General features: G+C 38.0%; 1 protein-coding gene across 1 annotated transcript in view; it reads left to right on the top strand.

Annotated features, from left to right (window-relative positions):
- zgc:171566 overlaps positions 1-17,833 on the top strand; it is a 34,096-nt gene that overhangs the window by 6,398 nt on the left and 9,865 nt on the right. Inside the window, exon 5 of the mRNA XM_070440555.1 lies at positions 2,827-2,933. Coding sequence (XP_070296656.1) covers positions 2,827-2,933 — 107 coding nt within the window. The remainder of the gene's footprint in view (positions 1-2,826; positions 2,934-17,833) is intronic.

Genomic DNA, 17,833 nt, shown 5'->3' with positions numbered 1-17,833 from the left:
TGGGTGGCAACAATATCATACAATTTTTGACAAGACTGCAGTCAGATTAGATGGGCTATACACATCAGAGATAGAGGGGCGCTGTTTCGCTCGTCCGGGGCTTTCTCTAGTGTGATACATTCGTCCTCTTGTAATTATTTTATGTTTTTTTTTCTTGGTCAACTGTTTTGTGGAAGCCTGGCTTCCCTTGGCATCCATGAATACACGCCACTGAATATAGCATAATTTTCCCTTTTGCGTTATGGCATGGTTGAAATATGTCGCATGTCCACATGATTTTTTGTCATTCGGTGAGTTTTCATAATTGCATCACGTGACTGAAACCGAATGCTTTTTCACGCGTCCCCCGCCACGCGTGAGAGAATCGTTAGGCTTCTACTGTAGAGTCCGGGATTACGCGTCACATAACTGCAGTAGACTACAGCCTCATTCTCACCGGTACCATTATCACATACCGCGCTGCTGATCATTTAAGCGGGAGAACAAGTGTCTGCGAATTTTACCATTTTTATTTTTTGTAAGCTACCCGAGGGGAATGAGTCCTCCGTTTGCGGTTCTTGCGGTGCTGGCCGCTTGCCTTTGCGGTGTGCCTCTGCTGGTGGTTTGTAGTGACCATCTAATACAGACCCATCATCGGTAAGCCTTTCCGAATCAATCTATAGGGTGATTTTGTATGTATGAGTGTATCTGGAATGTTCCTTATATGCTGCTGCTGGTAATGTGTGATTCTAGAATGTTCTGGGATCATTTTGAAGCCTATCAATTCCAGCATGAAATGGTCCGTTTTTCTAGGAAGTGAAACAAGAGAAACTCTCACTTCAGAATGTCATCTTGATTGCATAGATTTTTATAAATTATAAAAAATATATTTTATATTTTTCACTGATCAACGTGAATCCTCATGTAGCCATGCAGAGTTATAGACAGGCTGCTCAATATTTCGCCTTCTAAAAAGCAGGTTATTTAGAAATGTCTCTCATGTATATAGGCTAAGTAGCTAAATAGTCTGTTGAAATCGCCCATAGACGTTGTTAATCAAGTGTAGACTGAGAGAGAGAGGACTGTTAAAGAAGAACATTGAATCTGTGAGATGATGATGATGATGATGATGATGATGATGGCTGTATATATTAACCACACCTGTCTTCACAGTAACCTTTAACCCTATCCATCAGCTTAAAAGCAAACCAAGTGGAGGGGTTTGTTGACGTTTTTGTTGTTTTTCAAAGGAATAAGTCCTTGTAATTGTAATGTAATGTAATATATTGTTATAAGTCATGTCCAAGCAGAACTGGCCAGGAGCCCGTCTCTGTTTCTGTAGCGTGGGCAACTTGATGTACAACTACAGCCACCTAGACATTATGCTAATCTAGTTGTAGTTTAATGGGAAGTGTTATTTCAGGTGTCCTGGCCAGGAGAACATAGTAGGAGACCCTCATGCTCAGGGATCCTCCTACATCGCTGCTTCCTATGTAAAGTACCTGGAGAGTGCTGGAGCCAGAGTTGTTCCCATAAGAATACACCAAACAGATGAAGAATACGAGAAGATATTTAACTCAATAAACGGGTGAGTGAAATTATTGCTCACTTATTATGTTCTCTGTAAGAGATGCCGTCATCGAATAATTAAAATGCAGGGACTATAGGCAATTATGATTTGAATTTGATTGCTTGATTCTGATTGGTTGATTGATTGTTTTAGGTTGCTGCTACCAGGTGGGACGTGGACCTGGAGACGTCCCAGTTCAGTCGACTGTCGAAGATCTTCTATGATCTGGCTATCAGGTACATAATATAATCAATGTATCAATTCCATACCCACCAAAATCCAATTTGTTTTTTTTTATCCCTTATTGACGATGGCTGTTTTTGAATTGTTTTCAGTAACTATTATAACGGTTTCAAAGAATAGATCTATCGTTTTAAATGTTGAATATTCTGTTTGGTACCCACAGTTTAAGACTGCTCCTGACCCCTTTCCCTTGTCCCTGACCTTTCCTATAAACAGTGTGTGGTGGAGCGTCCACTATATTGCTTCCACCTGTTGAGCAACACCTGTTGGGCAGAACTCGGGTTGATTCGTGGTCCTCATTTTGTCGTTGTCGTCCTCTCTCCATGCAGGCCAACGATGCGTCTGATCACTTCCCTATTTGGGGTACGTGCCAAGGTCTCCCAAATGACGGTACTGACCAGCAACAAGAACCTTCTGACTCTAACAGACACCAGGCTGTGGCCCTGCCTCTCACATTCACCCCAGGTCAGAGCAACACCACGTTTCTGCAGACTTTATGAGTAAAGCCTATGTTTGTCTATGAATATTGATATTGTGCCTTGTAAGAGAACAAGCCTATGGAGGGTGAGGGAACAGTTCATCGAATTTGTTTAACAAACACCCCTGTTCTAACAACATCTTAACTCCCCTTGTGTTTTGATGGGACTAGAATTCTGTAGCTCAGCAAAAAGCCCTAGAATGTCTTATTTTTTCCTTAATTTGGACTAAAACATTGATAAAAAGAAGCTATTAATACTTTTCTAACAGGAGAGTCCAGGCATGTACTCCCTCATAGGCGTACAGGGCTATGTTCATTTGGGCAGTAAATAAAAATAAATACATTACGTCTTCCATTGCTTGACTAATGCCAGGGGAAAAAAGTTCCCTGGACCAAAAAAAAACTGAACATTGATCTTGACAATCAATTTTTGGCCTTTTTAAAACTAGAATCTGCAGTTGAATAATAACAAAGCGGGCGCACCAGCGGCACCACAAATGTATGTAGCAACTAAGGATTCAAGCTTTAATATTTGAGTTATCTTTGTTTACCACAGCTTCACAGAACAGCCGTCTGTTCAAGGCCTTCCCCGGTAGCCTGCTACAGTCTCTGTCAGAGGACAACATAACCTCCAACTTCCACAGCTGGAGTCTGTCGCTACAGGTACAGTCTGATGACGTCAATAAACACACATGAATATGTCTCTGCTACTGTCTGACTGCTGGCTGACTTGTTTTAGGGACTGATAGACTTGTTTTTAGGGAAGGAAAGAGTACAGAAGTGACCACAACGTGTTTGAACAAACAATATTCGGGGGGGAAAAGCCTTTTATTTTTAATGGGTTTAAAGACCGCTGCATTTCGGCAGCATGGTATTCGTCAGGGTGAAGGCCATGCTGCCCAAACAACACATCAGTTCTGAGGAGTTTGTTACATTGAACATGCAATACAAATAAAGGCATTTTTATTACATGAAGAGTGCCTTGGTTCCTCCTCGTTTTTTGATGACCAATGAACCCCTTTTTTACCAAAGAGCAGCTATCTACAGAGCCCTACTATTGTGTGCCCTATCAGTGCTTTCTTCCTTCTCTTTTCTACAAGCATTATTCTCTATGTGAATTATTCAACTTGTCAAACCACTGAGCTGTAAGTGTAATACCACCTCAAGCAGTCTCGTTCGACATATCATACTAGAGGGAGAAATATTACGAGGGAAGACATATTCATACCTCACGGCAGAACTATACTTTCATAAATTAGATTGAGATATAATTCAATCATATAAGAAGCGAGAACATATTATGTCAGAACATACCCTTCAATATTACGAGGGAGAACATAGTTGGATTTAGGTAGAATCAGAAATCATTGATCGAAGGGAGAACATCATTCATATTAGATTGAAGGACATCTTAAGAAGGAGAACATATTCATATTTGAGGGAGGAACATTCATAAATTAGACGGAGGACATATCAGAGGGAAGACACCTGCATGATTAGAGGGAGTAACATTTCATATTAGATTGGAGGCTCATATCACATATTAGAGGCGAACATATTCCATATTAGATTGAGACAATATTCATATTAGAGTAGAATCATATTCAATTAGAGGAGAACATTATAAGAGGAGAGACATAATTCAGTATTCGACGAACATAAATTCCATATTCGAGGGAGGAACATATTCCTATTACGATAGAGAGACACATAAAAATGCACTATTAGCGTAAGAACAATCATACTTAGATGAGGGAAGAACATAATGTTCTATAATTATGGTAGTATCACTACTCCAGAGAGGAGAATATATATTCTATTATAACTCGAGGGAGAAATAACATATTAGAGGGAGAACAATATTCATATAGAACAAAGTGGATGAGAAGCAGAATTCATATTAAGGAAGAAACAATATTCAAAATTACGAAGAGGAGGAACATATTTCATGATTAGAGGGCCGACCCATATATAGAGGGAGGAACAATATTCTATCATCGAGAGGGAGACATATTCTAATTAGAGGGAGAGCATATTCATTATTAGATGGAGAACACATATATTAGACGGTGAGATCATATTCAATTTCGAGGAGAACATACTTCCATATTTCGAGGGAGAACATGTTTCTCCACTCTATTAGATGACGGACAATTCATAATTAGGAAACAGAGGGAGAGAACGATTATTACATCATTCAGAGGGAAAGAGTATGTGCGACTAAGGTCGGGAGAACATATATTAGAGTGAGAACCACACTCTCATTAGAGCTCGAGAGGAGAACATGGTATTTCAATATTATTGGAGGGGAGAAGCACTCATTAGAGAAGAAAATTCATAAATATATGAATAAATGAGGAACTATATTCATATTAAGTAAGGGAAGACATATTAAACGTATTAGATTGAGACATATACATATTAGCTATGCGAGTGAATACAGGCTTTTCCAGATGGAGGAGCAATATTACTAGGAGAAAACATATTAAATTATTCGAGCTGAGGACCAAGTCTTCATATGTAGATTGAGGAGGCATATGTAGAAAGGAAGAAATAAATTGTATATTCACCCGACCGGGAGGAACATATTAATATGGAAGACGGGAAACATATCCTAATTACAAGAGAGGAAAAGCCAAAACTATGAGGTTAAGAGGACATGATACGAGAATATTCCTTGAACAATTTTCGAGGAGAACCACTATTTCATATTTCGAATGGACCATATTAGGAGGGGAGAAATATTACATTTTCAGATTGAGGACGAGACTACGATATTCGAAAGAGTAGAAAACTTAACAGACGGGAGGACATAAATAGCAGGGAGAAACATATTCAAATTCGAGGGAGAACATATTTTCACTATTAGAGGGCGAACATATTAGAGGGAGGACATCTTCATATAGAGAGAGACAATTCATATTCAGAGGGAAGAACATATTCATATTAGATTGAGGAGATATTCCAATCATTCGAGGGATAACATAGAGAGGGAGGGACATTTAGAGGGAGAAACATTCATATAGAGGGAGAACATATTAAATGATTAGAGGGAGAACCATATTAGAGGGAGAACACATTAATATCTAGAGGGAGATACATATTCATATTAGAGGAGACCATATTCATTATTAGCGGGAGAACCTATTTCATATCGAGGTGAGAACATTTTCCAATATTAAGGCCGAACATACTAGAGGGAGGACAGTATCAGTATAAGGGAGGCATATCAGCAGGGAGGTACATATTAAGAGGAGGACATATTCAAATTCGACGGGAATATTTCTATATTAGAGGCGACCATCTAGAGCGGAGGACATATTCATATTAGAGGAGAACATATTAGAGGGAGAACATATTCATATTAGAGGGAGAACTTATTCATATTAGAGGGAGAACTATCATGATTAGATTGAGGAACATATCATATTCGAGGATAACATATTAGAGGGAGGCACATATTAGAGGGAAAACATTAATATTACACGGGAGAACATATGTTCATATTAGAGGGAGAACATATTAGAGGGAGAACAACATTAATTATTCAGAAGGGAGACATATTCATATTAAGGAGACCATATTCATGATTATAGGGAGAAACATTTTCATATTCGAGGGAGAACATTTCATATTAGGGGCGGACATAATTAGAGGGAGGACATATCTCATATTAGGGGAGGACATATCCGAGGGAGGACTATATTAGAGGAGACAATTCATATTAGAGCGGAGAACATATTGATATTAGAGGGAGAACATTCAATTAGATTGAGTACATAATTCACTATTCGAGGGAGAACATATCGAAGGAGAAAATATTCATATTAGAGAGAGAACAACATATTCATATCTAAGAATTGAAGGACATATACATATTCGAGCAGGGAGAGACACACTTAGAGCGAGAAAGGCACAAAGCAGGAAATAGATCATGATTCAAGTCTAGAGGAAGCAGAAACATGATTCATAATTAGACGGACATCATTATATACCAGAGGGAGAACCATTATCATATTAGATGGAGAGTATATCAATTCCCTTATTAGTATTGTGTTAGACACAACATTCAGCTTTATTACGAAGCGGAAGAGCACATGATTAGAGGGAGAAACATATATTCAGAGGGATAACACTACTCCAGCATTCTATGAGGTGTAGACAGCATACTTCATCAGTAGCCTGAGGGAGAACATATTCCACATACTGAGAGTGAAGAACACTATTAGAGGAGAACATTATTCAAATCGGAGGGAGAACATTTTCACTACTTATAGGGCTCGGAACAATATTTAGACTGCTGGTATGAAGCAAGGAGGGATCATATTAAGAGGAGAGCAATACAAATCAAACGAGACCATATTCTAGAGGGAGAAACATACTAATCCAATATTCGATTGCCGAGCAAGAGACACTTGTGATCGGATTATTAGACGGGCGAACACTCGAGAGGGACGGACATTACATATCATGAGTATTAGAGGAGAATCCATCTGATTCATACATTAGAGAGAGAACATTTAATATTGGTCAAAAGAGGGAGAACAATAATTCAACGAATTAGCGCAGGAGAACCCTATTCAATTAGAGGGAGAACATATTAGAGGAGAACACATTAAATTTAAGAGGGAGAAATATTCATATTAGAGAGAGAGCAGTATTCTGATATAATTAGAGGCGAACCATTATGCATTCATCTTTACGTAAGGGAGACTACAATATAGAGGGAGAACATATTCAAATTCCGAGGGAGGATACATTCTTCGCATATTCAGAGGGCGAAATATCTAGAGGAGGACATATGAGAGGAGGGAGGACATACTCAGGAGGCAGACAAATATTGAGAACCGGACATATATTATTCAATATTGCGGAGAACATTTCATAAGTATTAGAAAGAGCGAACATACATTCACGAGGGGGTAATCTTATATTCTATTATTTTTAGAGAGGAGAACATTAAAATAATTGAAGGAGAGAGGAGCATATAGATATAAGAGGAGAACATATATTCAATGACGGCAGGTGAGGACAATTAGCATATTGATTTAGACGCGGCGAACATATTAGAGGAGGAAACTATTCATATTAGAGGGAGTACCATAAACACATTAGAGGGAAGCACAGATGATTCTAGATGGAGGGAGCATTAATTAGAGGGAGAAACCATCAATTACACAATAATTACGTAGGAAGAAATTTTCATATCTTAGAGGGTCTGAAACATATTAGAGGGAGGAACAAAGTTAAATATTTAGATAGGGAGAAATAAAATTCAAATTAAGGTGGACGATGCAATTCTTAATTCGAGGGAAGAACTATATTTAAGAGGGAGAGAACATATTTATATTAGTGGATAACACTATTCTATTCGAGGGAGAACATATCATATTAGATTGAGGACGAGAGTTTCATTTATACGAAAAAAGATAACACTATTAGAGGGAGCCGCATATATGAGGAGAACATATTCATGTCAAGATGGAGAAATATTCAAATATTTAAGAGGGAGAACATTGGGCATGATTAAGACGAGTGTAATATCAGAGGGAGATCCATTCTCATATTAGGGAGAGACATTCCTATTAGAAGGAGAACATATTCATATTAGCAGGGAGCCATATTCATATTCGGAGAAGACATATTCATATTCGAGGGAGAACCATATGTATTAGATTGAGGACATATTCATATTCGAGGGATCACATATGGTCAGAGTGGAGGACATATTAGGGGAGAGACTATATATTCATATTTTAGCACGGGACGAACATATTCATATTAAGAGGGAGAACATATTAAGGGAGAGAACACATTAATATAGAGGGAGAATCATATCTATTAGACGCGCAACCGTATTCGATATTAGAGGGACAACATTTCATATTAGAGGGAGAACATATTAGAGGAGGACATATTCATATTAGAAGGAGAAATATAATATTAGAGGAGCACATATTCATATTAGAGTGAGACCATATTCATATTCAGAGGAGAACAATATTCATATTCGAGGGAGAACATTTTCCCCATTAGAGGGCGAACACTATTAGAGGAGACCATATGCGAGAGATTTCGAGGGAGGAACGAGTTTTCACTATTAGAGGGCGGAAAATTAGAGGGAGGACATATTCGAGATTCAGAGGGTAGGACATTGAGTCAGAGGGAGGACATAATTAGAGGGAGAACATATTCAACATTCCAGGGAAACATTTTCATATTAGAGGGCGAACATCTTAGAGGGAGGGACATATTCAATATTAGAGGGAGAAATCATATTAGAGGGAGAACATATTCATATTTAGACGGGCGACCACTATATTCATATAATAGCAGAGAGAAATATTCTATATAGAACTTGAGTAACATATTCATATTCGAGCGAGAACATACTAGAGGATTTCTGGGAGGAGTGTTGTTACAAGGAACATATTAGCGGATGAAGCATATCATATTCTGAGGGAGAACATATTCATAATTAAGAGGGAGGTACATATCAGAGGAGGAGAGATATATCATATTAGAGGGAAGAAGCATATTCATATTAGAGGGAGAACAACATCTTAGAGGGAGAACATATTTAGAGGGAGAACACATTAAATATTAGAGGGGATAACATACTTCCCATATTATAAAATGGGCGAAGCATATTCAATCAAATTAAGAGGGAGAACATAGAGCTATCATATTAGTATGTGTTAATATCATCCTTATACGAGGATGACGGAACTCAAGACCTTCGAGGAGAACATTTTCATCTTAGAGGGCGACACAATCTTAGAGGATGAAGGATTCATATTTGCAGGCGAGGACAAATCAGAGGAAGGCACACTAGAGGGAGCAACTATATTTCAATTCGAGGGAGAACATTTTCATATTTAGAGGTGCGAACATCTTAAGAGTGGAGGACATATTTGTAATAATCCCAAGAAGGCGAGAACAATTCATATTAGAGACGAGAAAACAGTCATTAATATTAAAGGGAGAACATATTCCATCTTCAAGAGGCAGAACATATTTCATATATTAGTATGGGTAGAACTATATTTAAGCACGAGAGACACATTAAATATTAGAGGGCGAAATAATTCATAATGTACGAGGGAGAGCAATATTCAATATTATAGGAGACACATATGTCATCATTATGGAGAAACATATTAGAGGAGAACATTATTCAAATATCGACGCGAAGAAATATTATACATATTTCTGAGCGCGAATCACATTAGAGGGAAAGGACCACTATTCACATTATAGAGGGAGACATATCAGTAGGGAAAGGACCATATTAGTAGGGGAGAACTATTCAAATTCGAGGGAGAACATTTTCATATTAGAGTGCGAACATCATTAGAGGGAGACACGAGTCTTATTAGATGGAGAACATATCATGATTCCAGACGAGAACACTATTAATATTCAGAAGAAAGATGCAAACAGTATTCATATTAGATGCGCGTATGTCCTCATATTCATATTAAGCAGGGAGACCAATCTTCATATAGAGGTGAGGACATACTTCATTATTAGAGGGTAGAAGCATTATAAAGGGAGGACATAAATTAGAGGGAGAAACATATTCAAGAATTCGAAGGAAAAACAATTTCTGTCATCATTAGAAGGGCGATAATCATATTTTAGCCATGCGAGAAAAATTCATATTAGAGGGAGAACATATTCAATATAATAGAGGGAGAGCATATTCATATTAGATGGAGAATCAAAATTAGAGGGCAAGAATCTATATCTTATATTAGCAGAAGAACATTATTCATTGATTCTCAAGGAGAACATATTCATAATTAAGATTGAGGTACATAATTCATGATTTCGAGGGACTAACATATTAAGAGCGTCGGCAAACTTATATTGAGGGAGATACATAAATTCATGTCAGAGGCGAACATATTCGATATTAATGGAGGGAGAACATATTCATATTAGACGCAGGACATATCAGAGAGAGGAAACCAATTTACTCAATTATTAGAGGGAGAACATATTTCATATTAGAGGGAGAACATATTCATATTAGAGGGAGACTCATATTCCATTTTAGAGGGAGAACATATTCATATTCGAGGGAGAACATATTCAATATTACGATTGAGGCCATGATTCATACTTCGAGGGATAACATTATTAGAGGGAGGACATATTAGAGGGAGAACATATTCATATTAGAGGAGAACATATTCATATTATAGGGAGAATATATAGAGGAGAACACCATAATATTAAGGGATGAACATATCAGTATTAGAGGGAGAGCAAATATTCACATATTTAGAGGAGAACATATTCATATTAGAGGGAGAAAACATATAAGAGGGAGACATATTCATATTCAGAGGAGAACATATTAAATAATTGAGAGGGAGAACCAATTATATTAAGAGGAGACCTCATGATTCTATATTCTAAGGGCGAACGATATTCATATATTCGATGGGAATCTTTCCATATTGAGGAGGTGCGAGAGCGATATTAGAAGGAGAGAGGAACATATTCATATTAGTAGGCGAGAATCATATTCAGATATCGGACATGTGGAGTAACTTATTGTACATGTATGTTAGAGCGGCGGTAACATCTTAAAAGAGGTAGTGACACACCAAAAAAATGAAGGGAGGACCTATCATGAGGGATAGGACATACACTTAGAGGGAGAACATATTGCAAATTCGAGGGAAGATACATTATCATATTACCGAGGGCGAACATCTTAGAGGCGAGGACATATTCATATTACAGGGAGAACATAATCATTACCTAATGCGGAGACACATATTTTATAGAGGCGATGAACCATAGTCATATTAAAGCAGGGAGACCATATTCATATTAGATGGGAGAAGCCACCATATTCATATTAGAAAAGGCGATACCATATATCATACTTCCGCACCGGAGAACATTATTCATTGATTAGAAGCGCGAACATATTAGAGGAGAACATATTCATATTAAGGGAGGAACATGATTCATATTAGAGGAGAACATATCAGAGGGCGCCACATATTAGAGGGAGAACATACAGAATTCGAGGAGAACATATTCATATTAGAGGGAGAGCATATGCCATCATTATGAAGGGAGAAACAATATTTAGAGGGAGAACATATTCATATTAGAGGGAGAACATATTCATATTAGAGGAGAACCACATATTCCATCATTCGGGGACAGAACATATTCATATAGATTGAGGACAATATCATAATTAGAGGTCGAACATAATCCATCATTCGAGGGAGAACATATTCACTATTAAATGAGGACCATATTGATAAAGAGGTAGAACATATCGAGGAGAACATATTCGATTGAGGACATATTCCATATTCGAGAGATAACATATTAGAGTGAGGACCATATTGGAGAGAACATGATTAACAAGTAATTTCGAGGAGAACCTATTCATATTCGAGGAGTAAAATTATTTCCACATACTTAAGAGGGGAAATTATTAAGGGAGACATATCATTATAGAGGGAGAACAATATATTCCATCGGAGGAGAACATGTCATATTAGAGGGCGAACATATTAAGAGGGAGGACCAATATTCTACAATATAGACGGGAGGACTAAAGTAAGGGAGGACAATTAGTTAGAGGGAGACATATTCAAATCAGCAGGGAGGAAATTTCACTAGTAGACGGGGAGCGATTCTTAGAGGGAGGACATAAGTTCATACTAGAGGAGAACATATTCATATTATGAGGGGACACATATATATATTAGAGGGAGAAACATATTCTATTAGAGGGACACTACCCCCACCACACCACCATATAGAGGGAGAACATTTTCATACACATTCGCCAACGAAGACCACACCACAAACTATTTACCAGATACCATTCGAGGGAGAACAATTCATATAGAAGCGACCATTATTAGAGGAGAACATAATTATTCATACTTAGAGACCTGTTACGTAGGGGAAGGTGTGACAATACTTCTCAGTATTAGAGGACGAACATATCAGAGGGGAGCACATATTAGAAGGAGAACATATTCAAATTCGAAAGTAGGGAAGGAATACATAACTCATAAACTCTAAGCATTAGAGGGAGAGCATATGTACTGTCAAAGTTAGAGGGACGAAGCATTAACTCATCAAATATCACGGGACAGAGGTACAATAATTTAATATTGAGAGGGTATAGACCACATATTCATAAGTCAAATGAGGGACCTCGCACACACCACAGCACACACCACACTACAATTCATATTCGTCAAGGAGATTGTAACGCACATATTCATATTCAGTTGAGGACATATTCAATGTACGTAAATGTAGAGAACGTGCTAACTACGAAACGACTATTCCATGTACGTCAGAATTAGAGGTTAAGCACACATATTCATATAATCAGTAACAGGGGACTGTAACATTATAATAGACGAGGAAGACCAATATTCATAGCTCCGTAGTACGGGATCAGAGTTTAGAACACTCATTCGATTATATAGATTGAGGACTGGAATTATTGCATATCTAGAGGTAAACACATATCAGAGGGAGACTCATAAAACTTAGTCCCTGTCACGATTTGAGCGACAGTAGATTTTACCCATATTGAGATGATAATATTAGAGTGAGGACGTTAAAATTGAGAGGTGAGCCGAACAATCTATTCATGACATCTGTTACGTCGAGGGCAAGAACGAGTTAACTCATATCCATTTACAATGTAATTGAGAGAGACAATTTCAGAGAAGAACATATCATAATTCGTTGAGGACCTATTCATATTGAGGGAGAACATATTCATTGTTACAGAGACTACTCTTACGGAGTCGAAGCATGATACATTACTATACGAGGGAGAGAGCAATATATTCGAAGTACAGATTACGACCATATTGAAGGAAAACATTTAATTACATATCAGTGAGTGAAACTCGACCTGCTGTCATCAGTAGTTGAGTTACACGATTGATGGACATATAAGTATGTTAGGACAGAAACATATTATTCTCCTATTCGAGGCAGGACAATATTCATATTCAGGGAGAAATTTTCATCAATCTTATTTGACCTGTACGGCGCGACACAGATAGGCTTACTTAGAGGGAGGACATATTCATATTAAGAGACAATAATATGTATCAAATAGTTAAGTAAACGGCGAGAACATGTTAATTCAAATCTTAGAGGAGAGCCTGTAGACCGATCATGAATGCATATTTATATGCAGGGCATGCATATTCATATTCGAGGGAGAATATTCATATCGGGGAATTGAAGACCAAGTAATTTCATATTAGTTGGCGAACATTCATTAACTAGACGACTGGTAAGAACTCAGAGTATACATACCCATATTTAGATGAGGACCTATTCATATTCGAGGTGGAGAACATTGATAATCAGAGGGAAGGAGCTATATTAAGAAGGGCATCAACATTCTAACTCAACATTAGTGCTGGGTGACGATGCGAACAGAGTTATTTACTCCATATAATGTTAAGAGGGCAGATTAACACATCTTAAATACAGCATGGGAAGCGGCTATATAACGTCATTACATTAGATGAAGGAGACGCCAGTTAGCCATCCACTCTGATTACAGAGAGGGAGATACCGACATATTCATATTAGATTGAGGACATATTCATATTAGAGGTGAACATATCCAGAAGGGAGGAACATATTACTAATTAGCCTGTAATTAGCCAGTTTGAGCCCGGAACAAGTTAAACTCATACTTCGAGGGATCAAATGTTATCCTAGAGATATGTGGAAAAGGACAATCTAATCTTAACGCAACTGGGAATAAACATTGTATACTAGAAGTTTAGAAGGGACGAACGATATACTATAAGGGAGAAACATGATTTAGTACAAGGTAGAACATCATTAATGAACAGAAGGGAGATCAACTACGCCTGATATATCGTGCGAGATTTAAAAGGTGACGACCCAATAATTCCCATATTATGAGGGAATGACGATTAACTAGTACATATTTACCGAGGGAGCAACATTTCTTCAATAATACGATGGGCGGGGCACCTATGATACTAGGATGCGGAGAGGGAACATGATTTTACCATACACTTCATAGAGGGAGGACATATCAAGGAGGGACATTATTAGCAAGGGAGGACATAGTTCAATTACATCGAGGATCAGAAACATCTAATTTAGAAGGGACCTGTACTCAGAAAGAGATTACCTATTCATAATTTTCAGAGGGGATGAACGACACTTCATCATATTAGGGGAGAACTATCTATAGAATTGAGGACATCATTCATCATTCCGAGGACGTTGAAGACCTATGTTATCCAGAGTTCAGGGGAGACATATTAGAGAGTGAGCACGAACACATTAATATTACAGGGAGAACATAATTTTCAACTATCTTAGAGGGAGAACAAATTTGAGTAAAGGAGAGATAACCACATTATATTAGAGGGAATCCAACTACATTCTGAACCCGAATATCTATGCAAGTACCAATGTTTACAGAATGATACCTCAAGGTAAGCCTGGTAACACGTCAAAAGAGTATACTCTCATATGATACTTAAGAGATACGCGGAGAACATTACAACTATGTCACTTAATCTCGAGGGGCAAGAAGTGATAAATCTCTCATAATTGTTAACGTAAGGGCGGATCAATATATTTAGAACGGGCATTGAAACCTAGCTGATATACTGTTCCAATGAGTATTTAACGACGGGAGGAGACAATGAATCAGAGGAGGACAATATTAGCGGAGGACATATTGTATCACGAGAATAATTCGCGTGGCAGATACATTTATCGCATATCTGTATGAACGTGCATGAGCTGAACCACTCTTAGAGGGAGAAACCATTGTACATGTTATCCAATACTTTAAAGAGGGAGAACATATTAGAGGGAGGAGCAATCACTTCATATTAGGGAGAGCAATATTTCAAATCTAGATCCTGAGTGAAGGGAGACGACACTATAGTCATTTATCCATTAGACTTGAGGACATATGATTCATATTAGAGGTAGTACATATTCAGAGGAGACAGATAACACCATTATTCTTAACTTAGTGTACAGTATCGCATGAGTATAGGCCCAATATTCCATAAATTGCGAGGGATAACATTATTAGAGGACCAGGAAAGAATTAGATGAGACAGCAGACACATTAATATAGAGGAGACATATCCAAACTAAGCACTGTATTATCAGAACCGTGAGGGAATCTTTCATCAATAAAGATTTATGGGACCATATTCGAAGAGACCATTCATTGTAAATTCAATTAGGGACGAACATATTCATTCAAATTCACGAGGTGAGAAGCCCAGTTTACGTTATTCGATAAGTTTACACGAGGGCGAACATCTTAGAGGGAGGAACAATATGTATACAGATACATTAGAGGGAGAACTATTAATATAGAGGGCAGAACATGTAATATTTCCAGAGGGAAACTAGGCACTGGAGTCACATATTCTTCTAGGATTAATCCTAGAGGGAGAACATATTCATATTCGAGGGAAAAATATTCATATGTACAGATATACCGACGGGAGGACATCATCTATCACATTAGCCTTGTATATCGAGTACAGAGTTTGGCACCGAATAGCTATACTATCAGAGAGGTTAGAAACCCTATTCATCAAAATCTTCGAAGTGATCCCTGGGACTAAGTATTTCCATGAGCATTATTCGACGGGCAGAACATAACCTAGAGGGAGGGGATCATAACTAATAGGGAATTACGGGCTACGAAACAACTATCTTCAAAGCCTACTCTGCGATAACGTGGGAGGAAGATCATTTTTACCCATATTGAGGGGAACATATTAGCGGGAGGACATTTCAATATTAGAGAGAGAGCACTATTCATAGTAGAGAGACATATTCTATATTAGATTGGAGCTAATTGTACACTGATTAACATTAGATCATAAGACTACACTACTGTTGAACAGAGAGGTGACAGAGAACAGGGTTATTACCACTATTAGATTGACGACATCTTCATATTCGGATACGATTACGGGATATACATTAGCAGGGAGACATTTAGAGTGGTCGAACTAGCCGTAGGGGAGAGGGTTACCGAGTAGTAACAACACAATGTAAAAGTAAATTCTAGAGGAGATCAACATATAAACCTTAGGCCATCTTGTAGAAGCGGGAGTACAGCAATTATGAGGGGTATAAGAACCAGCATGATTTAAAGCATGAAGAGGGAAACACTACATATGTCCGTATTGTTCACGAGGTGAGTCCCAAATGTGTTCATGTCATAATGTACAATTGTAGTAGGGATAACCGGAACATTCATACTAGTCATCCATTCTGAGGGATGAACCATTTTCTAATAAGTTTTATTGAACGGGCGGACATACTAGAGGGAGGACATTATGATTCATTACAGAATTAGTAAACGGTCGCAGGATCAGGATAAACCTTGCAGATGGAGCAGTGCGACAAAGTTATTATAGAGGTAAGGCAATATTCAAATGTGACAGATTATATCCGATCAAGCTAGCGAGCTGAACATTATTAGAGGGGAGACCTATTCATATAGAGTGCGAGACGGTTTAACTTCACCTAATTGTAAGCGAGGGAAGATTAGCAACATTTCATATTAGATCAACTCGCTCTGTGTAGGACCAATGCATCATTCATCAGAGTTAATTCGAGGATCCAAATATTAGAGGAGGAATATTAGAGGGAGAACACATATGTTAAATATGAACAGTGTGAACTAAACGTAAAGACCATCTGATTACAACGTTATCATGAAGAGGGGTAGAACTAATAAATTAGCAGGGAGAACACATTAATATAGAGGGAGACAATTCATATTAGAGAGACCATATCCATATTGAGGGAGAAAGTACACGAATTTACTCGCATGATTTCCGACACTAGGGACGAACCATTCTGTTTGCCAGTTCAATTAGAGAGGGCTGTGAACAATCATCAGAAGATGTACGGAAACATTGATTATCAGTTAACTTTACGAAGCGGTAAGCCGGTGTACGCTCACATAGAGGATTACTAGCCAGGGAATGGTGATAGGATTAAACCCATATTAGAGGGAGGAAATATTTCAACACATATCGGACGTGGGCAGTAACGTACAGACGTATAATGTTCCTCATATGTACAGAATTATGAAACCGGGCGAACATCTTAGAGGGAGGAAATTCATATTAGAGGGAGAACATAGTTAGGGGAGAACATTTTTGCATTCATAGCCCGTAGTACCGGGAGCCATATTCCATATTAGATCTGAGCTACATATTCACCTATTCGAGGGAACCTATTAGAGGGAGGACTATATAGAGGCAGAGACCACATATATGTCATTATAGAGGGGCTAACATCATAACGTTCATACCTCTTCGATTGAGGTGCTACCTTTCAATTGAGGGAGGACATATCAGAGGCGAGGCACATCTTAGAGGAGACAAGTAATCAAATCGAGCCTGTTTATAGCCTTGTTATTCTTATTGTGTTACTTTTTATTTATACTTTTATTTTAGCCTACTTGGTAAATATTTTCTGTTAACTGTTTGTTAAGGGGC

This window comes from Salvelinus sp. IW2-2015, unplaced genomic scaffold, assembly GCF_002910315.2.
Source record: "Salvelinus sp. IW2-2015 unplaced genomic scaffold, ASM291031v2 Un_scaffold2651, whole genome shotgun sequence".
NCBI classification, from domain to species: domain Eukaryota; kingdom Metazoa; phylum Chordata; class Actinopteri; order Salmoniformes; family Salmonidae; genus Salvelinus; species Salvelinus sp. IW2-2015.
The sequence above is the reverse complement of the archived record's forward strand: the minus strand, read 5'-3'. Positions and strand labels throughout refer to the sequence as shown.